Raw genomic sequence first — 27,224 nt, 5'->3', positions numbered from 1 at the left:
GGTAGTTTCCCATTGGAAATAGAAGCTTTATTTGTATTTTTTGTCAGCTTTTTTGCTATGTTATTGTTGTTTAGTCTTCAGTGGGTATTTCTAGGCTGGTGTGTTTACACACCAACTATCAAACTCTTATGATGTGGCTCATAGTTAAAATGTGCATTTACTATGAGATGGAGGACATTGAAATAGTATGTTCCTTGTAACAATTCTTTAACTTTTTAGTTCTAAATTTGTCAAGGCATTATCTAGATTCTAATTAGTATTTTTGCTCATTTAAAAAGACTATAACTGTTGTTATACATTATAAATTCCTTTGTACAACTTTTGTAATTTGTTAAAAATCAAAATGTAGGGGTCTTTCCCGTAGCATGTTTACTCAGTTACAAAATGATTAAACTAGGCATTTATTAGATGCATTCAGAAAGAAAAGAACTCCCTAAACTAAAGAAAAATAATTATTTTACACAAGTTGGATGGAAAAAATATTTTATTTCAAAGAAATGTAACAATAAAAGGAACTTGTATATATTGGTACATTTCAACTAATCTGGTTCATGCCTTGCTATCCCTCAGTTGATCAACTCTTTACCATAAATATCACAAGGATGGGAGAATATATGTACATGCATATAGCCTCTTCCAAGCCCCTCCCCTTCTAAGCTTACTGTATCCTGATTTCTGGAGGTTTAGAATGGGATACAGTCATTATGAAGAACTAGCGAGAATAGTTGTTTTACAGTAATAAAAATAATTTGGAAGGGGAAGTGATTTAATAGCATGAAGTTAACCTTTGTCAGACTTTATATAGTAATTATCAGGATTGTCTTCAGGCCTGAAGTGTCTGTAAATGTAAATTTAATTTCTTTAATGCATATATCAGTGTATACCCTATCTGTAAATATTTTTTTAAATCTACGTTAGTATAATAGAAGAAAATTCTTTGACTCTGCTAATGGTTTTTATTACTCCAGATAAATACTTACAGAAAAATTTGCTGGTTTTTCTTTTTTGAATTTTTAGGATTCCTATTCTTATGTTCGCTCTACTGCCCCAGCTGTAGCTTATGACAGCAAACAATACTATCAACAACCAACAGCAACTGCTGCAGCTGTGGCTGCTTCTGCCCAGCCTCAACCTTCAGTAGCTGAATCATACTACCAGACAGGTGGGTGGCATGATTCAAACTCCTGTCATTATACACAATCTGTATACTACTATAATATCTTAAAAATATGTCTTTGAATAGTTTACATTATCCAGTGTGTGTTTTGGGGTTTTTATGGGTTGTTTTTTTGTTTGTTTGGTGTTTTTTTTAGTTTTGACATGTAATGTCAGCGTGTGGAAAAATTTGTTGCACCTTAAACCTTATTGTGTCATTGCCATAAGTAACTATCTGAGGTTTGGATTGTTATTGAAGACACTCAAAGCATCCTTACAGGCAAACTTTTCCTGAAGTAGATTCAGAAAGTCAATGGTAGGTTCCTATAACTTGGTTTGGAAGACTTTTAAAAAATTCTTTAATTACTTTATGTAATTCTTCTAATGGTATAATGAATGCTATGCAGCATAAATTCTATTTACTATTTTACTATAATTGGGAATAATAGAAAAGTTTAGATATACTTTAGCTTAATGCATTCTATTAAAACCATTGAACAAGAAGGTTGTTTAAAAACATGGCAGCACAGTTAAATAAATCTGAGACTTACTAGTGTGAGCTGTGACATGATTAAACTGCTGTGTGATATATATGGTTGGTGATGCATAACCGTTACTGGAAAAAAACCCACCAAAACACCCACCCAAAACAAACAAAAAAGCAAAAGAAAACAGCCAAACTAAAACAAAACCAAACCCCACTTGTTATGTGTTTATTCCCCAGCATATAATTAAGTATCACTTAATATGGTTTGTTTTTCTGTCAACTAAACATGTCAACATTTTTACATTTGTATTTTCTATCCTAATTAGCTCCAAAAGCAGGATATACCCAAGGGGCAACTCAGTATACCCAAGCCCAACAAACACGACAAGTGACAGCTATAAAACCTGCAACCCCAAGTCCAGGAACAACTACATTTTCTATATATCCTGTATCCTCTACTGTGCAGCCAGTAGCAGCTGCAGCTACTGTTGTTCCATCCTATACTCAAAATGCAACATACAGTACAACAGCGGTTACTTACTCTGGTAAGAATTTTGTGTATTATGTTGCTGGGATCTCTGCAATTGTTACAGGAGAGAATTTAAATACTCAGAATTTTAGTAGTTTGTGTTCAATGACATCATAATCTAGTGAGAAGTATCAACCAGTTAAATCATCATAATGGCAAAATATTTTGATGTATCTTTAAAAGAGGTTTGATGCTTGTATGTGCTCATTTTATTACATATGATAATATACTCCCATGTAACAAAATACTGTGTCACCAAGGCAAGCAGGTCCAGTCCACAGCAAAAGACTCAAACATGGTGCACAGGGGGTTTCTCAAACTGGAGGAGCCTCAGGGGGAGCAGAGAGAGCTGTCAGGAGCTTGACCAACTACAGCTGATAGGACCTGGGCAGAGCCAATGGTCACTGAGCTCCCCCCACATATATAAGTAGCTCCTGGGGAGTGCTAGTGATCAGGGTGGGCTAACAAGGTGTGGTGTGTCAGTAAGGATGTGGCATGGGAGGCGGGGAGAGGGAGGAGGGTGGAGGGCTGTGGCGGCAGCAGCAGCAAGTGGAAGAGAGACTGAATGAATGACCTGGAACAGGCCCAACAGACAGATAGGATTCCCTGTCCTCTCTCTGCCTGGCTGAACATAGTGACTTAAGGGATGGAGGGCAGTGATGACGAGTTCCTGCTCGGTTCAGCAGGCATGGCCCCACTGTGACTACCCTACCTTTCCAGGTGCCCTTGCATAATAGGTGGAACTGAACAATAAGGATAATCATGGTTCATTTAACTTGGAGGTGTTGCTGAGGTTAAGTTGGTCTATGCTCTGTGTCAAAACTGCTTCCATAAAGAAAAAACAGATGAGTCATTGCAATAGGAGACTCCCTTCTGAAGGGAACAGAAGGCCCAATATGCTGACTCAACCCATATTTTAGGGGAGTTTGCTGTCTTCCTGGGGATTAGAGGTGTGAAGAGAAAGCTTCTTACCCTGATATGGCCCTCAGATTAATATCTGTTATTGATTTTACAGGTAGACAGTGATGATCTTGCAAAAAGATGTCCAAGGGCAATCAAGAGAGAATTCAGGGCCTGGGAATGACTGGTTAAGGAATTAGGAGCACAAGTGGTGTCTTCTTCTATCCTTCCAGTTTCAGGGAATAATGAAGGAAGAAATAGGAAGAGTCAGCAGATCAATATCTGGCTCTGATCCTGGTATCACAGACAGAACTTTAGGGGAGGTTGTAGATGCCTCCTACCTGGGGGTGTTCAAGGCCGGGTTGGATGAGGCCTTGAGAAGCTGAGTCTAGTTGAGAGGTGTCCCTGCCCATGGTGGGGAGGTTGGAGTAGATGATCTCTAAGGTCCTTTCCAACTTGAACCATTCTATGGTTTTTGATCATGTGTTTGTTTACAGGACACCAGATCTGATGGCAACAGACAAGGTACACATTTCTCAAGGAGGAAAAGGATTGATAGCCCAGCAGATGACAGGGCTCACTGAAAGGGCATTAAACTAGATTGGAAAAGGGAAAGAGAGAAAACCAGGCTCACTGGATATAAGCCTGGGGCAGCATATCAATGTTTGTGGGATGGTGTGCAAGCAAGGTCCTTTGGTCTGCCATCCCAGTGGAGGTAGGGGATGGAGTGCCATGTAGCAGAAAAGGCTGTTTGAGAATGGTCACATAGGAATTAGGGCTTCTCCTGCCAAAAAGGTGGCAGGATCAATAGCCCAACTTAAGTGCATCCACACTAATGCATGTATCATGGGAAACAAGCAGGAGGAGCTGGAAACCATTGTGCAGCAGAAAAACTATGATATAGTGGCCATCACAGAAACATAAGATGGCTCACACAATTTGAGTGCTGCTATGGATGACTATAAACCCTTCAGAAGGGACAGACAAGGAAAAAGAGGGGGTGGTGTGACCCTGTATGTCATGGAGTGTTGATTGTTTTCAGGTTAATGATGGTGATGACAGTTGAGTATTTATGGGTAAGAATTGTGGGAAGGTGTGACAGTTTTAGGCTGTGCCTTTAAGAAAAGGACAGCTACAGAATTCTCTAGCTGAATGTTTTGGTGTACAAAGGAAAAACAAAGATAATTCTAAACGAATTTCATTGGTAGATCAGTAGAATGTTGCTTTAAGAACTTACAGTCTGTCTTCAGGTTCTTTCTTTTCTGTTCCTGGCCAGCCTGCATGCAACTGACCTTGGACTGAAACTTATGAGATAAGAAAACTAACTCTCTTAACAACTGCTTTGAACTAATGATTTTCCCTTAATATCCATTTCTCTTTTAATCATTTTTCCGTCCATTTAGCTTGGACAAGAAAGGGGGGGAAGAGAGGGGATTTGGGGGAACCTGAGGGGGGATTCTCCTCCGTAGGGTTTTTTCTGTGTGATGTTCTTTCCTGTGAATTTTGTATATACTGTAAATACTGTATATTTTGTATATATACATTGCATTTCATACTGCTTGTAAAATACAGCTTTTCATTCGCTTCTCTGACTGAGTTTAGCTGTGCTTTATGTGGTGGGAGGATTAAACCTTCACACTACCACATAAAATAATTGGCATGTGTAATGGGTTGGGGCAGGTCCCCTCCCCACCACAGGCAGAAATAATGACTCAGGCAAACGGATTGCAAAAGTGATGGAAAGTTTAAATAGGAAAAACAATAACAAACAACAATGAAAGTTTTACAGAGACCCACAAGCACCATGACAAAGAGAGAGATCCCAGAACATACCCAAGAACATCCCATCCCCACCTGGGGGTACACCCAAACCCCCCCAGGGCTCTTTCTTCCCCCCCCAACCCAGCCTTGGGCCTGATCAGGCCCAAGGGAGGCAGCTCACACCATTTTACCTAGGCAGCAGCAGGGGACGAAAGAGGAAGTAAAGACCCCACATGGCCTTTTTATAGGGGAGCAGGGCATTATGGGAATGGAATACCTGGTCCCTGTGACCACCCCCTGGGCTGGGCCCACCCCTTGGGACCTCCCAGGTGTGGCCTGCGCAGTGGCATCTGGGCCAGCACCCAGCCTAAACCACCACAGCATGCCAGTGTGCGGCTCGGAATAATTGCTTTCCAGAAGCAGGGCAAAATTTGCTTGATTTATTTCTGCTCAGATCGGGGGGGAGAGCATGACGATGCTGTGGATTTTAAAACATCTAATCTTTTCAATCTTCAGCATCTTGGTCTACAAATATTTAATTGGACTGCTGTGTGATTGTTTAGTCAGATACCTAATGTACAAATTATACTTATGGTTTAAGTATAAAATTCAGCTTCTCTGTGATTGGTTTTTGGGATTATTTTGGCTTAAGTACGGGAATGTGACTGCTACGACACTGCCCATTGAGATCCATGAGTTTAAGATCCCAGTAGGTGAGAGAGTAATTCTAAGTGATGGCTGGGATCCAAAAGTGATTAATTTGATGCGTGTAATTGGGCAGCTGGTACTGATCAATGTGTTCTTGTTAGTAGCTCTGATACGGGAGAAGAAGGTATCTAAGACCTGTTTCATTTTCAAGCGTAGACCAAGGCGAAGGAGACATACCTCTAACTTGAGTCCAGAGATTTCTAGTGATGAGGAGAGTGGAGACTCTGAATCAGTTAAGAACAGACCTATACAGGCTATTGGGAAGGCTGCTTTGAACGGTGCTGTTGGTGATTCTGGCAATCAGCCAGCGGCAGCTCCTAAGATGGCGGCCCCCATGTGCTTGGCAGGCATTAGAGGGGCAAAGCCATTTCCTCCTTCATTGTCAGGACCAGAAGTGTCCTCTGCAGCAGCTGTTTCGTCTCAAAACCTGTCGGCTTCTGTTAAGGCAGTGTGAATTCAAATACAGATTCAATTAAGCAAGTAGCAGCTTTAGATAAGAGAGGTGGTAGATGCAGAGCAGATGCAGGAGCTGATGGGGGAGAGCAACAAGATCCCACTGCTGCTGACGAGGGAACTTCTACTAAAAAAGATCCTGCTGAGGAGGAAGAGAAGGTTTGTCTTAAAGATATAGCTGAGTTATTGAGACCATCACTGGATGGAGATCCAGCAGGGCAGATTGCAGGTTCTGGTAATGGAGATGCTTCTGAGCTTAAAGAGATCCTTAGAAGAGTAGCAGCAGAAACATGGGGAAAACATATTCAGGAAGATGAGACAGATGAGGAAGAGGATGATATTCAGCACGCTAGCACCCTCAGGCAGGAGATAAGACATGTGATGAAGGATTACATCAGAGCAGAGCATGAGCCAATTCTAGCTTGGCTTGGTAGATGTTTTGGTACAGGTGCACCAGCTCTAATAGTGGGAGACGAGTCAGCATCTCAGTTAGGCACTTTCTCGAAGGATAATGGAATAGATAGACATCTAGGCAGGTGTCACGGTAAGGTTTCTCTGTGGGTATGCCTTTTACTGGCAGCTCTTATGAGATACCCATCCTGAGATGATCTTCCATGGAATCCTAAACCCTGGAATACCATAGATGAGGGAATTAAGCGTCTGAGAGAATTTGCTGTCAGAGAGGTACTCTATGGTGACCATGGAACTCTGAATCCTGATGAAATTCCTATAGGAACCGGTCTTGCTAAAAAGCTCATTAAACTTGCTCCTCCTAATTATGCAACTATTTTGGCAAGCAGAATTGTGGCAAGAAATTATGGTGGAGATCCTCCTACGGTTGGCCATTTCACTGATCAAATGAGACAATTGGTGGATAGCCTGACACGTGTTTCTTTGGTTTCAGCCACTGAATTGCATGAAAGAGCTGAAGGATGAATTAAAAAATTCCATATCCAAATTGACACAAGGAAATAATTCCAATTCTTCCTCCAGTTTCATCTGTGAGGAATAGATGTCCTCCAAGGAGGTCATTCCAAAACAGATCAAACCAGAACAGACCCCCAAGGCAATCACGTAGGACTATTTGTGTGGTGGTTTGAAAGGAAAGGCTCTGCTTTCCCTCCCCCACTGAGAAAGAAACCGCGGCTAAAACTCAGTCGGAGAAATGAGTATATTTTACAAGGAAACAGATTATATGTAACACAACAAATATAGGTATTTTACAATATATACAGGAATGTACAGCAAATGAACTCAACCAGAAACCAGACCCCCCACAGAGGGGGCTTCCCCCTGTGCCCCCTTCACCCCCCTACCTCCCTTCTCCCCCAATGTGGTGAAGAGGGAGGTTATTACTTTATTACTTATGACTTATGAGTTATGAAAATTAATTTTTTAAATTATTATTATAAAATTGTCAATAACTGATGAATCACCAACTTATATACATGTTCTAGTGCACGTTCGTGAAATATATCCCATAACTGGCTTAGTATTATGATTAGAACTTATTTGAGCTAATTACAAGCTATTTCTATATTTATATGCAAGAAGGGTGCGGTTCCGCCGCTTGGCCACTAGATGGCGACTCGACGGGACGTGCGCGGCTTCTGGTCGAGCTCAGATGGAGCTCTGTCCTGTGTGCCGCCGGTTCGAGACTGGGGTCTTGCAGAGCTGGCTTGCACGAAAGGACGGGCTGGCAGGGCTGGTCCGGAGACGAGCTGGTCCTCGGAGTTGATCCGTACCACGCGGCGGGATGGCGATTGCCGGCAGGCGTGCCCGGGGGACGCGACGCTACGCGGGTCTGCAGGGGCGGCCCCGGGAGTGAGGAATATCGGCGGGGCGGGCCCGACAGGGGTCGGCCCGGCTCGGCAAGTTCTCAGGCAGCGACTTCTCGTTCGCTGCCGCTTAGAGCAACAGCAGGATACCCGGAGCGGTCCGGGGGGAGTTCAGTGCAGTGTAAGCACGAATGCTGCTGAGTAATCCCTGGAGTTAACAGGGCTCGGAGCGGCACGTGGCGCTCTTCTCTCCACTATAGTGGGGTTAAGCAATTGCGCGGGGACCTGGCACGGTCAAGTCCCTTCTCCCCAATAATTAGGCAGATCTTACCCTCGGGGGTTGATCCAGTCCATGCAGTACCGATGGGGGGGGGTTCGTCTCCCGGTCAGTGGGACTGGCTGTGGCAACGCTAGCTTCTCAGCTCAGCGTGGTATCCTTCCTCTACGGAAATAATTCCTCCAGTCGCTTCTCACATGCAGATGCCTTGATATGCGTGCATGTATGAAACAGAAGCTAAACAATAAACTCAGTTGCAGAGGCAGTGGCTCGGACTTAACTCTCGAGCTAGCACAGAGACAGAAATGGAGGAGGAAGGCAGGAAGGCAGGAAAAGCACTTGTTTACTCACTGGGGTAATATTTATAGAATACCTCGAGGCTGGGTTTGACCAATGGGCATTCTCATAAACAACTGGCTTCAGCCTATGGGAAAGCATGAAGCTAGAATTCTTCCATATTTGGAGAATGCACGAGCACAGCATGCACCAGCAGCGTCCTAGCCTGGCTTTTGTCTTCCTCCTGAGGGAGGGGGAGCTTGCCCACATGCTGGGGCAAGATTCAATGTCTCGGCACAGTGTGCCTTCACCACACCCAAAGAGGTAGAAGAAGAGACGAGGATGGTTAGCAGGACAGGGAAAGAAGCGGACAGGCCTGTTATAGGAAGTGAGTTAGTTCTTATCTGTTGGCAAGAAGCCCAGAAGCAGATCCAGCCGAGAGGGACAGCGAAGAAAGGAAGACTGAGAGAAAGTTCCAGCCGCGCTGGGACTAACCTCGCCTCCCACCTTAACTTGGCCAATGAAATTTGTTTAGAATACCAAAATATTTTATAAACATTTAGCCAGTGTGCCCCTTCCTTAAAGGCATAGCGTCAAACGGCCACAGTCCACCCCTTCTAAACAATTTCATTGGTCGTTCGCACTGTCCATCCAATCGGAAACAATATTTACAGTTTGTGAGTAAAGCTCATAGTCCGTTCCGGCTATACTCAGATGTAGATGATTCAGAAGTCCAAAAAAGTCAGGAAATAAGAAAATGGAAACAGGAACACAGGGACTCTCAGTTGACTCAGGGCTCTCAGGGTTCGTGCGCTGTAGATTCCTCAGGGATTCTTCCTTTGGGCGTGATGTAGCTGTACAACAGTCTGAAATTAAACTCTTTCAGCTAAAGTTAAATTTCTTTGTGGAATACACTGAATTTGACCATTCTCCTGCATTACCCAATAAGTGTGACCCGGACCTTCTGCTGAAACCACCCCAAGGACAGGTTTAGCCTCTCCTGAGGGCGAAAATACCCAAACAGTTTTACCTAACAGGTTCTTTTCTCTAACAACAGGAACTCTATCACCTTCTACTCTCCGTAGCAGATCTGAATGTGCCGGTCCAGCTCGGTTCACTGAACCTCTAGAGGAGACTCAGGGGTGACCTTATTACTCTCTACAACTACCTGAAGGGAGGTTGTAGACAGACGGATGTTGGTCTCTTCTCCCAGGCAAGCAGTACCAGAACAAGAGGACACAGTCTCAGGCTGCGCCAGGGGAGATTCAGGCTGGATGTTAGAAAAAAGTTCTATACAGAAAGAGTGATTGCCCATTGGAATGGGCTGCCTGGGGAGGTGGTGGAGTCGCCATCACTGGAGGTTTTTAGGAGAAGACTTGACGGGGTACTTGGTGCTGTGGGTTAGTTGCTTGGGCGGTGTTGGATTGGTTGATGGGTTGGACGCGATGATCTTGAAGGTCTCTTCCAACCTGGTTTATTCTATGTATTCTATTCTATGTATTCTATTCACCAGCCAGGTTGCTTGTGCTAGGTGTTTCTCCCAGTTTTTCAAAGATAGAATAGAATAGAATAGAATAGAATAGAATAGAATAGAATAGAATAGAATAGAATTAACCAGGTTGGAAGAGACCTTCGAGATCATCATGTCCAACCTATCATCCAACACCACCTAATCAACTAAACGATACAACCAAGCATCCTGTCAAGCCTCGCCCTGAACACCCCCAGCGATGGCGACCCCACCACCTCCTCAGGCAGCCCATTCCAGTGGGCAATCACTCTCTCTGTGTAAAACTTCCTCCTAACCTCCAGCCTAAACCTCCCCTGACGCAGCCTGAGACTGTGCCCTCTTGTTCTGGTACTGGTTGCCTGGGAGAAGAGACCAACCTCCGCCTCACTACAACCCCCCTTCATGTAGTTGTAGAGAGCAATAAGGTCACGCCTGAGTCTCCTCTTCTCCAGACTAAGCAACCCCAGCTCCCTCAATCTCTCCTCATAGGGCTTGTGCTCCAAGCCCCTCACCAACCTTGTTGCCCTTTTCTGGACACGCTCAACATCCTTCCTAAACTGAGGGGCCCAGAACTGGACACAGTACTCAAGGTGCGGCCTAACCAGTGCAGTGTAAAGGGGCAGAATGACCTCCCTGCTCCTGCTGGCCACACTGTTCCTGATGCAGGCCAGGATGCCATTGGCCCTCCTGGCTGCCTGGGCGCACTGCAGGCTCATATTCAATCTACCGTCAACCAACACCCCCAGGTCTCTCTCAGCCTGACTGCTCTCCAGCCACTCTGACCCCAGCCTGTAGCACTGCATGGGGTTGCTGTGGCCAATGTGCAGAACCCGGCACTTGGATGTGTTAAATCTCATGCCGTTGGACTCTGCCCATCTGCCCAGCCTGTCGAGGTCCCTCTGCAGAGCCTCTCTACCCTCCAGCAGATCAACTCCTGCCCCCAGCTTGGTGTCATCAGCAAATTTACTGATGATGGACTCGATGCCCTCATCCAGATCATCAATAAAGATGTTAAAGAGCATGGGGCCCAGCACTGATCCCTGGGGCACACCACTAGTGACTGGCTGCCAGCTGCATGTGGCACCATTCACCACCACTCTCTGGGCTCGGCCCTCCAGCCAGTTCCTAACCCATCGCAGTGTGCTCCCATCCAAGCCATGGGCTGACAGTTTGGCCAGGAGTTTGCTGTGGGGACGGTGTCAAAAGCCTTGCTGAGGTCCAGGTAGACTACATCCACAGCCTGCCCCGCATCCACCAGGCGGGTCACCTGATCATAGAAGGAGATCAGGTTGGTCAGGCAGGACCTGCCCTTCCTAAACCCATGCTGGCTGGACCTGATCCCTTGGCCATCCTCCAAGTTCTGTGTGACTGCACTCAAGATGACCTGTTCCATAATCTTGCCTGGCACTGAGGTCAGGCTGACAGGTCTATAATTCCCTGGCTCATCCAACCGGCCCTTCTTGTGGAGGGGCATCACGTTGGCCAGCTTCCAGTCGTCTGGGATGTCTCCAGTGAGCCAGGACTGCTGAAAAATGATGGAGAGCGGCTTGGCCAGCACATCTGCCAGCTCTCTCAGCACCCTGGGATGGATCCCATCTGGTCCCATCGACTTGTGGGGATCCAAATGGCTAAGCAGATCACCAACTACCCCATTCTGGAACAGAGGAAGACTATGCTGCTCCCTAACTCCTTCTGCCAGCTCTGCAGGCCAGCTGTCTGGAAGACATTCTGTCCTGCTAGAAAAAATTGAGGCAAAGAAGTTGTTAAGTAACTCTGCCTTCTCCTCATCCTTTGTTACAACATTCCCCTCCGTGTCCACCAAGGTGTGGAGGTTGTCCCTGCCCTTCTTCTTGCTATTAATGTATTTATAGAAGGACTTTTTGTTGTCCTTCACAGCAGAGGCCAGTCTAAGCTCCAAATGTGCTTTTGCCTCCCTAATTTTCTTCCTACAAGACCTAGCAACATCCTTAAACATTCCGTGGGTTGCCACACCTTTCTGCCAAAGATGGTACACCCTCTTTTTTCCCCTTAGTTCTTTTAGAAGCTCATCACCCATCCAGGCTGGCCGTCTGCCCCGGCGGCTCCTCTTCCGGCGCATTGGCACAGCCTGATCCTGTGCCTTCAAGAGTTCCTCCTTGAAGTAGTCCCAGCTCTCCTGGACCCCTTTGTTTCTAAGGGCTGTCTCCCAAGGAACCTTCTGAGTTAGTTCCTTGAGCAACCTGAAGTCCGCCCTCCGGAAGTCCAGAGTGGAGGTCTTCTTGCTGCCCCTCTTAACTTGACCAAATACTGAAAATTCAATTATCTCGTGGTCGCTGGCCCCTAAACAGCCTCCGACCACCACATCACCCACCAGCCCTTCCCTATTGGTGAAGAGGAGGTCTAGCATAGCCTTACCCCTGGTAGGCTCACTCAGCACCTGGGATAAGAAGCTGTCCTCCATGCATTCCAAGAACCTCCTCCCATGGCTTTGAGAGTGGTCTTCAACAAACCGTTGTAGCGTTCAATCTTCCCTGCAGCCGGTGCATAGTAGGGAATATGGAAAATCCACTCAATACTGTGCTCTTTTGCCCAGCTCTTTACAAAGTTGTTCTTGAAGTGAGTTCCGTTGTCTGACTCAATCCTCTCTGGAGTTCCGTGTCTCCACAGGATCTGTCTCTCCGGACCGAGAATGGTGTTGCATGCAGTTGCATGTGGAACCGCATAAGTTTCCAGCCATCCAGTGTTCGCCTCTACCATAGTAAGCACGTATTGCTTACCAGAACGAGAACGTGGTAGAGTGATGTAGTCAATCTGCCAAGCTTCACCATACCTGTACTTGGACCATCTGTCACCATACCACAAGGACTTAATTTGATTTGCCTGCTTAATAGCAGCACAAATGTCACAGTCATGGGTGACTTGTGTGATAGCATCCATGGAAATGTCTATGGATCTGTCACGAGCCCACTGGTATGTTGCATCTCTGCCTTGATGTCCTGATGAATCGTGAGCCCACCGAGCTAAGAATATCTCCCCTCGGTGTTTCCAGTCGAGATCAAGTTCAGAGTCCTTGTCTACTTGAGAAACTCTTGCAGCTAAATCTGCCTGATGGTTGTGCTGCTGTTCCTCAGTAGCTTTGCTCTTAGGAATGTGAGAATCAATGTGTCTCACTTTCACTGGAATTCTCTCGACTCGATCAGCAATGTCTTGCCACAGGTCGACTGCCCAGATGGGTTTTCCTTTCCTCTGCCAGCCATTCTTCTTCCAGTTCTTTAACCAACCCCATAGAGCATTGGCTACCATCCATGAGTCGGTGTAGAGATAAAGCTTTGGCCATCTCTCACATTCAGCTACGTCGAGAGCTAGCTGGACAGCTTTTACCTCTGCAAACTGACTGGATTCTCCTTCTCCATCCTTTGCCTCTGCAACTCGGCGTATTGGACTCCACACTGCAGACTTCCACCTTCGCTTCTTCCCGACGAGATGACAGGAACCGTCTGTGAACAAAGCATATTTCTTCTCATCATCTAAAAGGTCATTGTAAGGAGGAGATTCCTCAGCACGAGTTACTCTCTCCTCTGGAGGTTTTGTACAGTTGGCATCTTCAGGCCAACTTGATATCACCTCCACCAGACCAGGTCTTTCAAGATTTCCCATTCGAGCTCTCTGTGTTATCAGAGCCATCCACTTAGACCAGGTGGAGTCTGTAGCATGATGTGGTGTGGAACCTTTGCCTTTGAACATCCAATTCAAAACTGGCAATCTGGGAGCTAAGAGAAGTTGTGATTCAGTTCCAATCACTTCAGAAGCTGCTTTTACTCCTTCATAGGCAGTTAGAATCTCTTTCTCTGTTGGAGTGTAATTAGCCTCTGAACCTCTGTAACCTCGACTCCAGAAACCAAGAGGTCGTCCACGTGTCTCACCTGGAGCTTTTTGCCACAAGCACCAGGTTGGACCATTGTCACTTGCAGCCATGAACAAAATGTTCTTAATGTCTGGACCATCTCACTGTATCCAGGAATGTGTAGTCTCCAAAATCCCACTATCCCCAAGAAACATAGAGTTTCTTGCTTGTTTGTGGGATTTGCCATGGTAGAGACTCTGTTTACCACATCCACTGGAATGTGTCGGCGTCCATCCTGCCACTGCACTCCCAGAAATTGGATTTCTGTGGTAGGACCTTTCACCTTGTCTCTCTTGATGGCAAAACCTGCATTCAGAAGAATGTCCATGATTTTGTTGCCTTTCTCAAAGACTTCGTCAGCTGTTTTACCCCAGACGATGATATCATCGATGAACTGGATGTGTTCTGGAGCACCACCTTCCTCCAGAGCATCATGGATTACTGCATGACAGATGCTGGAGCTGTGGATCCAGCCCATTGGCAGTCTGTTGAAAGTGCACTGGATTCCTCTCCAGGTGAAAGCAAATTGAGGCCTGCATTCCTCTGCTATGGGAATAGAGAAGAATGCATTAGCAATGTCTATGGTAGCATACCATTTGGCCTCTTTGGATTCCAGCTCATACTGGAGTTCCATCATGTCTGGTACTGCTGCACTCATAGGCGGAGTTACTTCATTCCGGGCTCGGTAGTCCACTGTCAGATGCCAGTCTCCATTCGGCTTTCACACAGGCCACACTGGACTGTTGAAAGGTGAATGAGTTTTGCTGATGACTTTCTGACTCTCCAACTGACGAATCAGATTCTGAATGGGCAACAAAGAGTCACGGTTGGTTCTGTATTGTCTGTGATGCACAGTCTGAGAAGCAACCGGCAATTTATTGTCCTGAATCTTGTGTTGTCCCACAACTGCAGATTCATCAGAAAGTTCAGGTCTAGTAGACAGCTTCAGCTTTTGTCCATCAATTTCTACAGAAGCTACTCCAAAAGCCCATTTGTAACCTTTAGGGTCCTTGAAACGCCCTTCTCTCAGAAAATCAATTCCCAAAATACAAGGTGCATCAGGTCCGGTCACAACTGTATGCTTCTTCCACTGTTTACCAGTTAAACTTATATTAACCTCTACCTTACTTAACTCTTGAGATCCACCAGTGACTCCCAGAATAGTTATAGACTCTGATCCCTGATAATTTGATGGCAATATGGTGCACTGAGCTCCTGTGTCAACCAAGGCCCTGTACTTCCGAAAGTGTGAAGTGCCAGGCCACTGGATGTACACATCCCAAAAGATTCTGTTATCTCCATTATCCCTCTCCTCCTCCTGGCGGGAGGCAGGGCACCCCTAATTATGGGGAACATGTCCACAGGTGCAACGAGCACACTGTGCAGTGTTAGAACTGGAGCCACTGTTGGAGCTGTCATAGTTGTCCTGGGGAACTGTGGAAGTAACAGCTACCCTTCTGGTATTGCTACCCTGGGTTCTGCCACTTTGCAGTTCCCTCAGTCTCCTGAAAAGATTAGAAGTTGGTTGACCATCCCACCTGTTCATGTTCTCACCAAACTGATCACGCAGAGTTCTCCAAATGGTCCTACGTGATTGCCTTGGTGGTCTGTTTTGGTTTGGCCTGTTTTGGAATGGCCTCCTTGGAGGACGTCTATTCCTCACAGCTGAAACCTGCACCCACCTGGAGGAAGACTTGGAATTATCTCTTTGTGCCAATTGGTATATGGAATCTTTCAGCTCTTTCATGCAATTCTCAATTTTTCCCGACAGCGTTTCAATGGCTGAAACCAAAGAAACACGTGTCATGCTATCGTCCAATTGTCTTAGTTGATTGGTGAATTGGCCAACCGTAGGAGGATCTCCACCATAATTCCTTGCCACAATTCTGCTTGCCAAAATATTTGCATAATTGGAAGGAGCAAGTTTGATGAGCTTTTTAGCAAGACCAGCTGCCACAGGAATGTTGTCAGGATTCAGAGTATCATGGTCACCATAGAGTATCTCTCTAATGGCAAACTCTCTCAGACGCTTAATTCCCTCATCTATGGTGGTCCAGGGCTTAGGATTCCATGGAAGGTCATCTCGGGAAGGGTATCTCGGGGAAACTTCCATTAAAAGGCGTATCCACAGATTAACCTTACCGAGAATCTTGGCTAGATGTCTATCTATTCCATTATCCTTTGAGAGAGTTCCTAGCTGGGCTGCTGACTTGTCTCCAACTATTAGAGCTGGAGCACCTGTATCATAACACCTAGCAAGCCAAGATAGGATGGGTTCCTTATCTGCTCTGAGGTAATCTTTACGGACATTTCAAATCTCCTCCCTCGGTGACGAGCAGCTCTGCAGGTCATCCTCTTCTTCATCTGTCACATCTTCCTGAACGTTTTGTCCCCATAATCCTGCTGTCACTCTCCTAAGGATCTCTTTAAGCTGAGAAGCACCACTGCCAGCTGCTCTCTTAGCTGCATCTCCATCGTGTGATGATCTCAATAACTCAGCTATATCTCTAAGACGAACCTTTTCTTCATCTCCAGCAGGCCCTTTCCTAGCAGAGGTTCCCTCACCAGGATCAGCCTGTCTAGCAGAGGTTCCCTCACAGTATCAGTATCACAGTATCACAGTATAACAGTATAAGCAAGGTTGGAAGAGACCCCAAGGATCATCAAGTCCAACCTGTCCCAACAGACGCCACAACTAGACCATGGCACCAAGTGCCACGTCCAATCTCCCCTTGAACACCTCTAGGGACGGTGACCCCACCACCTCCCTGGGGAGCCCATTCCAATGATGAATGACTCGCTCGGTGAAGAACTTTTTCCTCACCTCGAGTCTAGACCTATCTTGGCACAGCTTGAGACTGTGTCCTCTTGTTCTGGTGCTGGTTGCCTGGGAGAAGAGACCAACCCCTTCCCGTCTACAACCACCTTTCAGGTAGTTGTAGAGGGCAATGAGTTCACCCCTGATCCTTCTCTTCTCCAGGCTAAACAATCCCAGCTCCCTCAGCCTCTCCTCATAGGGCTTGTGCTCAAGGCCTCTCACCAGCCTTGTTGCCCTTCTCTGGACACATTCAAGTGTCTCGATGTCCTTCTTAAACTGAGGGGCCCAGAACTGGACACAGTACTCAAGGTGTGGCCTAACCAATGCAGAGTACAGGGGCACAATGACCTCCCTGCTCCTGCTGGCCACACTATTCCTAATACAGGCCAGAATGCCATTGGCCCTCTTGGCCACCTGGGCACACTGCTGGCTCATGTTTAGGCGGGTGTCAATCATCACCCCCAGGTCCCTCTCTGTCTGGTAACTCTCCAGCCACTCTGACCCCAGCCTGTAGCTCTGCATGGGGTTGCCGTGGCCAAAGTGCAGCACCTGGCACTTGGACTTGTTAAATGCCATGGCATTAGACTCTGCCCATCTGTCCAGTCGGTCGAGGGGCAGCAAGAAGACCTCCACTCTGGACTTCCGGAAGGCAGACTTCAGGCTACTCAAGGAACTAACTCAGAAGGTTCCTTGGGAAACAGCCCTTGAAAACAAAGGGGTCCAGGACAGCTGGCCTTACTTCAAGGAGGAACTCTTGAAGGCACAGGAACACGCTGTGCCAATGTGCCAGAAGATGAGCTGCCGGGGCAGACGGCCAGCCTGGATGGGTAATGAACTTCTAAAAGAACTAAGGGAAAAAAAGGGTGTGTCATCTTTGGAAGAAAGGTGAAGCAACCCATGAAAAGTTTAAGGATGTTGCCAGGCCTTGTAGGAAGAAAATTAGGGTGGCAAAAGCACATTTGGAGCTTAGACTGGCCTCTGCTGTGAAGGACAGCAAAAAGCCCTTCTATAAATACATTAATAGCAAGAGGAAGGGCAAGGTCAACCTCCACTCCTTGATGGACGCGGAGGGGAACATTGTAACAAAGGATGAGGAAAAGGCAGAGTTACTTAACACCTTCTTTGCCTCAATTTTTACTAGCAGGACAGAATGTCTTCCAGACAGCTGGCCTGCAGAGCTGGCAGGAGGAGTCAGGGGGCAGCATAGTCTTCCTCTGTTCCAGAATGGGGCAGTTGGTGATCTGCTCAGCCCCTTGGATCCCCACAAGTCCATGGGACCAGATGGGATCCATCCTAGGGTGCTGAGAGAGCTGGCAGATGTGCTGGCCAAGCCGCTCTCCATCATTTTTCAGCAGTCCTGGCTCACTGGAGACATCCCAGACGAATGGAAGCTGGCCAACGTGGTACCCATCCACAAGAAGGGCCGGTTGGATGAGCCAGGGAATTATAGGCCTGTCAGCCTGACCTCAGTGCCAGGCAAGATTATGGAACAGGTCATCTTGAATGCAATCACACAGAACTTGGAGGATGGCCAAGGGATCAGGCCCAGCCAGCATGGATTTCGGAAGGGCAGGTCCTGCCTGACCAACCTGATCTCCTTCTATGATCAGGTGAGCCGCCTGGTTTATGTGGGAAGGCCTGTGGCTGTAGTGTACCTGGACCTCAGCAAGGCCTTTGACACCATTCCCCACAGCAAACTCCTGGCCAAGCTGTCAGCCCATGGCTTGGATGGGAGCACACTGCGATGGATTAGGAACTGGCTGGAGGGCCGAGCCCAGAGAGTGGTGGTGAATGGTGCCACATCCAGCTGGCGGCCAGTCAGTAGTGGTGTGCCCCAGGGATCAGTGCTGGGCCCCATGCCCTTTAATATCTTTACTGATGATCTGGATGAGGGCATTGAGTCCATCATCAGTAAATTTGCTCACGACACCAAGCTGGGGGCAGGAGATGATCTGCTGGAGGGTAGAGAGGCTCTGCAGAGGGACCTCAACAGGCTGGACAGATGGGCAGAGTCCAACAGCATGAGATTTAAAAGGTAGGCTAAACATGTGCCTGCAGTGTGCACAGGAAGCCAGGAGGGCCAATGGCATCCTGGCCTGCATCAGGAACAGTGTGGCCAGCAGGAGCAAGGAGGTCATTCTGCCCCTGTACACTGCACTGGTGTGGTAGGTTGAGAGATGGCCTAGCTCTCTCTCCTCCACAGAGTAAGAAACCACAGCTAACCCAGTCGGAGGAGCAAAGCTATATATTTACAAGCATATATGGAAAGCAGGTTATATATAACACAATATATACAGGTATTTACAATATATACACAGAAATATACAGCAAAGAGAAATAACACAACAAAAATCCCTCCCCCAGGAGGGCTCCCCTCCCTATAAACCCCTCTCTCCCCCCCTACCTCCCTTTTTCCCCAAAAAGGGGTTAGAAAGAAAGAAAGGCAAGTTATTAAGGAAAAGAGTTGTTAGTAAGCTTCAAAAGCCCATGCCGGATTAGTTTTTGCTTATCTGAAGGCCAACTCCAGCAGTTCGCGAAGAAGCAGGCAGGGAGAACAGGCTGAAACCCAAACTCCCCTACTCCAAAACCAAACTGAACTGAGAAAAAAAAAATTCCAACTGCTCTACAATTCAAAGTTGCATTTTATCCATCCACCAATGAAAATCGTTTAGAATATCAGAATGTTTTTGTTCTAGTACCGAAAACATTCAGCCAGAGTGTCCCAGCACTGTTTGTCTTAAAGGCACAGCCTCAAACGATCACAACTGGTTAGGCCCCACCTCGAGTACTGTGTCCAGTTCTGGGCTCATCAGTTTAGGAAGGATGTTGACTTGCTGGAGTGTGTCCAGAGAAGGGCAACAAAGTTGGTGAGGGCCTTGGAACACAAGCCCTATGAGGAGAGACTGAGGGAGCTGGGGTTGTCTGGAGAAGAGGAGACTCAGGGGTGACCTTATTGCTGGCTACAACTACCTGAAGGGGGGTTGTAGTCAGGCAGAGGTTAGTCTCTTCTCCCAGGCAGCCAGTACCAGAACAAGAGGACACAGTCTCAGGCTGTGCCAGGGGAGCTTTAGGCTGGAGGTTAGGAGGAAGTTTTACACATTGGAATGGGATGCCCGAAGAGGTGGTGAGGTCGCCGTCACTGGGGGTGTTCAGGACGAGGCTTGACAGGGTGCTTGGTTGCATGGTTTAGTTTATTAGGTGGTGTTGGATGATGGGTTGGACATGATGATCTTGAAGATCTCTTCCAACCTGGTCTATTCTATCCTATTCTATTCTATTCTAACTGTACTAAACCTCCAGAGGAGACAGTAACTTGTGCTGAGGAAGCTCCTATTTGGGCAGCTGAACTGTGGCAAGACATTTCCGATCAAGTCGAGAGAATTCCAGTGAAGGTGAGACACATTGATGCTCATGTACCTAAGAGCAAAGGTACTGAGGAACAGCAACACAGCCATCAGGCAGATTTAGCTGCAAGAGTTTCTCAAGTAGACATGGACTCTGATCTTGATCTCGACTGGAAACACCGAGGTGAGATATTCTCAGCTCGGTGGGCTCACGATTCATCAGGACATCAAGGCAGAGATGCAACCTACCAGTGGGCTCATGACAGATCCATAGACATTTCACAGTATCACAGTATAACTAAGGTTGGAAGACACCCCAAGGATCATCAAGTCCAACCTGCCTCGACAGACCTCACGACTAGACCATGGCACCAAGTGCCACGTCCAATCTCCCCTTGAACACCTCCAGGGACGGTGACCCCACCACCTCCCTGGGGAGCCCATTCCAATGATGAATGACTCGCTCGGTGAAGAACTTTTTCCTCACCTCGAGTCTAAACCTCCCTTGGCACAGCTTGAGACTGTGTCCCCTTGTTCTGGTGCTGGTTGCCTGGGAGAAGAGACCAACCCCTTCCCGTCTACAACCACCTTTCAGGTAGTTGTAGAGGGCAATGAGTTCACCCCTGATCCTTCTCTTCTCCAGGCTAAACAATCCCAGCTCCCTCAGCCTCTCCTCATAGGGCTTGTGCTCAAGGCCTCTCACCAGCCTTGTTGCCCTTCTCTGGACACGTTCAAGAGTCTCGATGTCCTTCTTAAACTGAAGGGCCCAGAACTGGACACAGTACTCAAGGTGTGGCCTAACCAATGCAGAGTACAGGGGCACAATGACCTCCCTGCTCCTGCTGGCCACACTATTCCTAATACAGGCCAGGATGCCATTGGCCCTCTTGGCCACCTGGGCACACTGCTGGCTCATGTTTAGGCGGGTGTCAATCATCACCCCCAGGTCCCTCTCTGTTTGGCAACTCTCCAGCCACTCTGACCCCAGCCTGTAGCTCTGCATGGGGTTGCCGTGGCCAAAGTGCAGCACCCAGCACTTGGACTTGTTGAATGCCATGGCATTAGACTCTGCCCATCTGTCTAGTCGGTCGAGGTCCCTCTGCAGAGCCTTTCTACCTTCTAACTGACTAACATCCGTTTCCAACTTGGTGTCATCTGCAAACTTGACCCTGGGGCAGATTTAGAGGAACGCCTACGCTGTCTAGATTTTTGCTTAATCACAAAACATGGTCGAGAAACCTTTTTCTCTCTATGTAGAGCCCACAGCAGATAGACATTAATTATCAGCAACAGCAGGATTACACCTGTCAAATAAATCACCTTAAGATCCCAGTCAGCACTTAAAGTTACTCTTTGACCTCCTTGTGGTAGGTTGAGAGAGGGCTTAGCTCTCCCTCCTCCACAGAGTAAGAAACCACAGCTAACTCAGTCGAAGAGCAAAAGCTATATATTTACAAGCATATATGGGAAGCAGGTTATATATAACACAATATATACAGGTATTTACAATATATACACAGAAATACACAGCAAAGACAAATAACACAACAAAAATCCCTCCCCGGGGGAGGGATCCCCTCCTTGGAACCCCCTCTCTCCCCCCCCTACCTCCCTTTTTCCCCAAAAAGGGGTTAGAGAGAGAGAAAGGCAAGTTACTAAGGAGAAGAGTTGTTAGCAAGCTTCAAAAGCCCATGCAGGATTAGTGTTTGCTTATCTGAAGGCCAGCTCCAGCAGTTCGCAGAAGAAGCAGGCAGGGAGAACAGGCTGAAACCTCCAACTCCCCCAATTCCAAACCGAACTGAACTGAGGAAAAAAAAAAAAAAAATCCAACTGCTCTACAATCTAAAGCTGAATTTTTGTTTATCAACCAATGAAATTCGTTTAGAATATCAGAATGTTTTGGTTCTAGTACTGAAAACATTAGCCAGTGTGTTCCAGCAGTGTTTGTTCTTAAAGGCACAGCCTCAAACGACCACACTCCTGAAGCCTTAAACTCCCTTATCTCGATTGGCAAAGTGGAAGACGTTCTATTGCCGTAATTAGTGAGCTGAAAAAAACCCAAACAGCGTTGATACAACAGCTGGATCCTATGCATAAACCACAAATCGATTTTACGCATTAAATATTTACCTATTTGGTCTAACATCAATCCGATGCAGTACCGGTAGACCAATATAGAACACATGGAAAACAGCAACTGCTTAAAAACCCACAACATCTTAATTTCGTTTCTCCGGCTGAGACAAGCAATAAATCAACTTAATTACTTAATTACCAGGCCCCACGTTGGGCGCCAATAAAAGAGTGTGGTGGTTTGAAAGGAAAGGCTCTGCTTTCCCTCCCCCACTGAGAAAGAAACCACGGCTAAAACTCAGTCGGAGAAATGAGTATATTTTACAAGGAAACAGATTATATGTAACACAACAAATACAGGTATTTTACAATATATACAGGAATATACAGCAAATGAACTCAACCAGAAACCAGACCCCCCACCAAAGGGGGCTTCCCCCTATGCCCCCTTCACCCCCCTACCTCCCTTCTCCCCCAAAGAGGTAGAAAAGAGACGAAGATGGTTAGCAGGACAGGGAAAGAAGCGGACAGGCCTGTTACAGGGAGTTAGTTCTTATCTCTTATCAAGAAGTCCAGAAGCAGATCCAGCCAAGAGGGACAGCGAAGAAAGGAAGACTGCGAGAAAGTTCCAGCCAGGCTGGGACTAACCTCACGTCCCACCTTAACTTGGCCAATGAAATTCATTTAGAATACCAAAATATTTTATAAACATTTAGCCAGTGTGCACCTTCCTTAAAGGCACAGCGTCAAACGGCCACCCTGAGTGATCAGTTTGGTGAGAACATGAACAGATGGGATGGTCAACCAACTTCTGATTTTTTTCAGGAGACTAAGGGAACTGCAGAGTGGCAGAACCTGAGGTAGCAATTCCAGAAGGGTAGCTGTTACTTCCAGAGTTTCCCAGAACAACTCTAATAGGTCCAACAGTGGCTCCAATTCTAACACTGGACAGTGTGCTCGCTGCACATGTGGGCATATTCCCCATAACTAGGGGAGCCCTGCCTCGCACTGGGGGGAGGAGAGGGATAATGGAAATAAGAGAATCTATTGGGATGTGTACATCCAGTGGCCTGGCACTTCACACTTTCGGAAGTACCGGGACTTGGTTGACACAGGAGCTCAGTGCACCATAATGCCATCAAATTATCAGGGATCAGAGTCTATAACTATTTTGGGAGTCACTGGTGGATCTCAAGAGTTTACTAAGGTAGAGGTTGATATAAGTTTAACTGGTAAACAGTGGAAGAAGCATACAGTTGTGACCAGACCCGATGCACCTTGTATTTTGGATGGCCAAGGGAATTGATTTTCTGAGGGAAGGGCGTTTCAAGGACCCTAAGTGTTACAAATGGGCTTTTGGAGTGGCATCTGCAGAAATTGATGGACAAAAACTGAAGCTGTCTGTTAGACCTGAGCTTTCTGATGAATCTGCAGTTGTGGGACAACACAAGATTCAGGACATTAAATTGCCGGTTGCTTCTCGGACTGTGCATCACAGGCAATACAGAACCAACCGTGACTCTTTGTTGCCCATTCAGAATCTGATTCATCAGTTGGAGAGTCAGAAAGTCGTCAGCAAAACTCATTCACCTTTCGCCAGTCCAGTGTGGCCTGTGCGAAAGCTGAATGGAGACTGGCGTCTGACAGTCGACTTGTGAGCCCTGAATGAAGTAACTCCACCTACGTCACCAGCGGCAGATTTAAAAAGTCAGCCGCAGCTTGCAAAGGCTTCCATTTCAGTGGGAAGCTCTCTCGGTACCGCACCGAGAGCAGCAGCCTCGGAAGGCATCCACTGCTCTCCTTTTCAGGCTATGGGAACCGCCAGAACCTCGGCGATCCCCTAGGCACGCTTTGAGGATTGGCGGAGCCGTCTTTTCACATGCCTGCTGCTCGTGATCCCTACGTCACCAGCGGCAGATTTAAAAAGGCAGCCATGGCTCACGGGGACTTCCATTTCAGTGGGAAGCTCGTATTTCTCTCATTTTCTCTCATGCTCTCACTCGGCGGCAGCCAGCCGCATGTGCCACCACACTTTTTCTGATTTTTTTGTCCAGTAGGTCACGTGGCCAGGGATAAGGATGGCTGTGACTCACAGCAAAAACTCCTTCAAAAAATCAGTGTCGACCCAGACTGAGGTGGAACACAAGCAGATAGGTGTCCAGGTATCTGGCTGCAGAGACTGCTGGAGCCTGGCTTTTGAGATGCAGGGTAGTAGAGGCAACTCCTACATTAGATGTGAGCAGATTTACTGTCTGCTTAACCTGGTGGCCAGACTGAAGGATGAGGTTGCTAGACTTAGAGCTGTAAGGGAATGTAGAAAAGAGATGAACCAGAGTAGGAAAGAGATGAACCAGAGTAACTAGGCTCTGCAGGCTCCCCCAGCAGAGGCTGGTTATCCAAAAAGCAGCGAAGAATGGATGCAGGTTCCTCTCAAAAGATGCAAGGTTAAACCTTCTTGCCTCCCCTCACCTTCCCCGCTGCCCTTGGAAAACAAGTATGGGGCACTGGAGGTCGAGCGTGAGGTGATTCTGATGCTAGAGGACACACCATCTGGGGTTTTCCCTGAGGCTGAACAGCCGAAGGTTAAACAGCCTTCCCCTGGCATCAGGACTTGCTCCCTCAAAAAAAAGAGGAGGGTAATTGTTATTGGTGATTTCCCTCCTGAGGGGAACGGAGGGCCCCATATATCGGCCAGACCCTTCTCGCAGGGAACTTTATTGCCTCCCAGGAGCCCAAGTTAATGATGTTACCAGAAGGCTGCCTAGTCTGGTGCAGCCCTCTGACTGCTATCCCTTAGTAGTTACGCAGTTAGGGAATGATGATGTTGCACCCAGAACTCCCAGGGATATAAAAAATGACTTCAAGGGCCTGGGAGATCTGGTTGAGGGGTCAGGTGCTCAAATAATTTTTTCATCAATACCTTTAGTTGCAGGAGGGAATACCATAAGGAACAGGTCAGCAGCTATAGTTGACAAGTGGCTTAGAGGCTGGTGCAATCAAAAGAATTTTTGGTTTTTTGATCTTGGAGAACTTTCTACTGCACCAGGTCAGCTGGCAACAGATGGAGTACATCTGTCACAGAGGAGGGGAAAGGTCACAGTATATGAGAATGGCCTGTCCCCCAAAGGTAAAAAGATTCTAGGAAGGGAATTGGCAGGTCTCATTGATAGGGCTTTAAACTAGTTTTGAAGGGGGAAGGGTCTGAAACCAATCCCCCCAGGCAGGAGTCTGGGGGGGGATAAGCTGGAGCCAGGGGTGAAACCATCAGCCCAGCTGAAGTAAACGTACACTAATGCACAAAGTATGGGCAACAAACAAGAGGAGCTGGAAGCCTTGTTGCAGCAGGAAAGTTATGATGTAGTTGCCATCACAGAGATGTGGTGGAACGACTCACATGACTGGAACACTGCAATTGATGGCTACAGGCTCTTCAGGAGAGACAGGCAAGGAAGAAGGGGTGGAGGAGTGGCCCTGTACATCAAGGAGGCACTAGATGCCATTGAGCTGGAGATCAGGGCAGCAGTCCTAGCTCACTGGAGACATCCCAGATGACTGGAAGCTGGCCAACGTGGTGCCCATCCACAAGAAGGGCCGGTTGGATGAGCCAGGGAATTATAGGCCTGTCAGCCTGACCTCATTGCCGGGAAGATTATGGAACAGGTCATCTTGAGTGCAGTCACACAGCACTTTCAGGATGGCCAAGGGATCAGGCCCAGCCAGCATGGGTTTAGGAAGGGCAGGTCCTGCCTGACCAACCTGATCTCCTTCTATGATCAGGTGACCCGCCTGGTGGATGTGGGAAGGCCTGTGGCTGTAGTTTACCTGGACCTCAGCAAGGCCTTTGACACCGTTCCCCACAGCAAACTCCTGGCCAAGCTGTCGGCCCATGGCTTGGATGGGAGCACACTGCGATGGGTTAGGAACTGGCTGGAGGGCCAAGCCCAGAGAGTGGTGGTGAATGGTGCCACATCCAGCTGGCGGCCAGTCACCAGTGGTGTGCCCCAAGGATCAGTGCTGGGCCCCATGCTCTTTAATATCTTTATTGATGATCTGGATGAGACGACACCAAGCTGGGGGCAGGTGTTGATCTGCTGGAGGGTAGAGAGGCTCTGCAGAGGGATCTTGACAGGCTAGAGAGATGGTCAGAGTCCAACGGCATGAAATTTAACACATCCAAGTGCCGCGTTCTGCACATTGGCCACAGCAGCCCCTTGCAGTGCTACAGGCTGGGGTCAGAGTGGCTGGAGAGCGGCCAGGCAGAGAGGGACCTGGGGGTGCTGGTCGATGGTAGGCTGAACATGACCCTGCAGTGTGCCCAGGCAGCCAAGAGGGCCAATGGCATCCTGGCCTGCATCAGGAACAGTGTGGCCAGCAGGAGCAGGGAGGTCATTCTGCCCCTGTACGCTGCACTGGTTAGGCTGCACCTCGAGTACTGTGTCCAGTTCTGGGCCCCTCAGTTTAGGAAGGATGTTGACTTGCTGGAATGTGTCCAGAGAAGGGCAATGAAGTTGGTGAGGGGTTTGGAACGCAAGCCCTACAAGGAGAGGCTGAGGGAGCTGGGGTTGCTTAGCCTGGAGAAGAGGAGACTCAGGGGTGACCTTATTACTCTCTACAACTACCTGAAGGGAGGTTGTAGAGAGACGGATGTTGGTCTCTTCTCCCAGGCAGCCAGTACCAGAACAAGAGAACACAGTCTCAGGCTGCGCCAGGGGAGGTTCAGGCTAGATGTTAGGAAAAAGTTCTATACAGAAAGAGTGATTGCCCATTGGAATGGGCTGCCTGGGGAGGTGGTGGAGTCGCCATCACTGGAGGTCACAAACGCCATTCAGAAGAATGTACCATGGCACCATGTGAATTAGGACTGAATATTATGGTTGTTTGATAACCTTGTCTTCTCTCTTGTTAACTAAGTGTGCCTCTGAATGCAGACATCCTAGGAGGTAAAGTTTCATCTTTACATTTCGCCAAACAAAAATTGAACCAAAAGAAAATCAAAACAAAAAAAAGGGGGGGAATAGAGAGAATACCCCCATAGCAGAAAAAAAATTAGCTCATGGTAACCCTAGAGATGCTGTAACCCTAGAAACATCGACCCTAGAAGTGCTGTAACCCTCTCACCACAAGACACACAGCACAACTGTCATGAAATGACAACCAGCAAACCGGCTTAGCACTGACCTCAATGACTGTCACGATGACCCAAGATGTCAACAGAAAGCATCTAACTTCTAACTGAGTGTCGTGACTGCTTAACTGTTGCATGGATGTTAAG

The 27,224-nt window shown here is 47.5% G+C and overlaps 1 protein-coding gene across 1 annotated transcript in view; it reads left to right on the top strand.

The window, feature by feature from the left end:
* The window catches only part of LOC104299612 (zinc finger RNA-binding protein-like), a 135,818-nt gene that overhangs the window by 14,727 nt on the left and 93,867 nt on the right, over positions 1-27,224 (top strand). Inside the window, exons 4-5 of the mRNA XM_054177720.1 lie at positions 1,018-1,162; positions 1,969-2,187. Coding sequence (XP_054033695.1) covers positions 1,018-1,162; positions 1,969-2,187 — 364 coding nt within the window. The remainder of the gene's footprint in view (positions 1-1,017; positions 1,163-1,968; positions 2,188-27,224) is intronic.

This window comes from Dryobates pubescens, chromosome W (assembly GCF_014839835.1).
Source record: "Dryobates pubescens isolate bDryPub1 chromosome W, bDryPub1.pri, whole genome shotgun sequence".
In the NCBI taxonomy this organism is placed as follows: domain Eukaryota; kingdom Metazoa; phylum Chordata; class Aves; order Piciformes; family Picidae; genus Dryobates; species Dryobates pubescens.
This window is presented reverse-complemented; position numbering and strand designations above follow the sequence as displayed.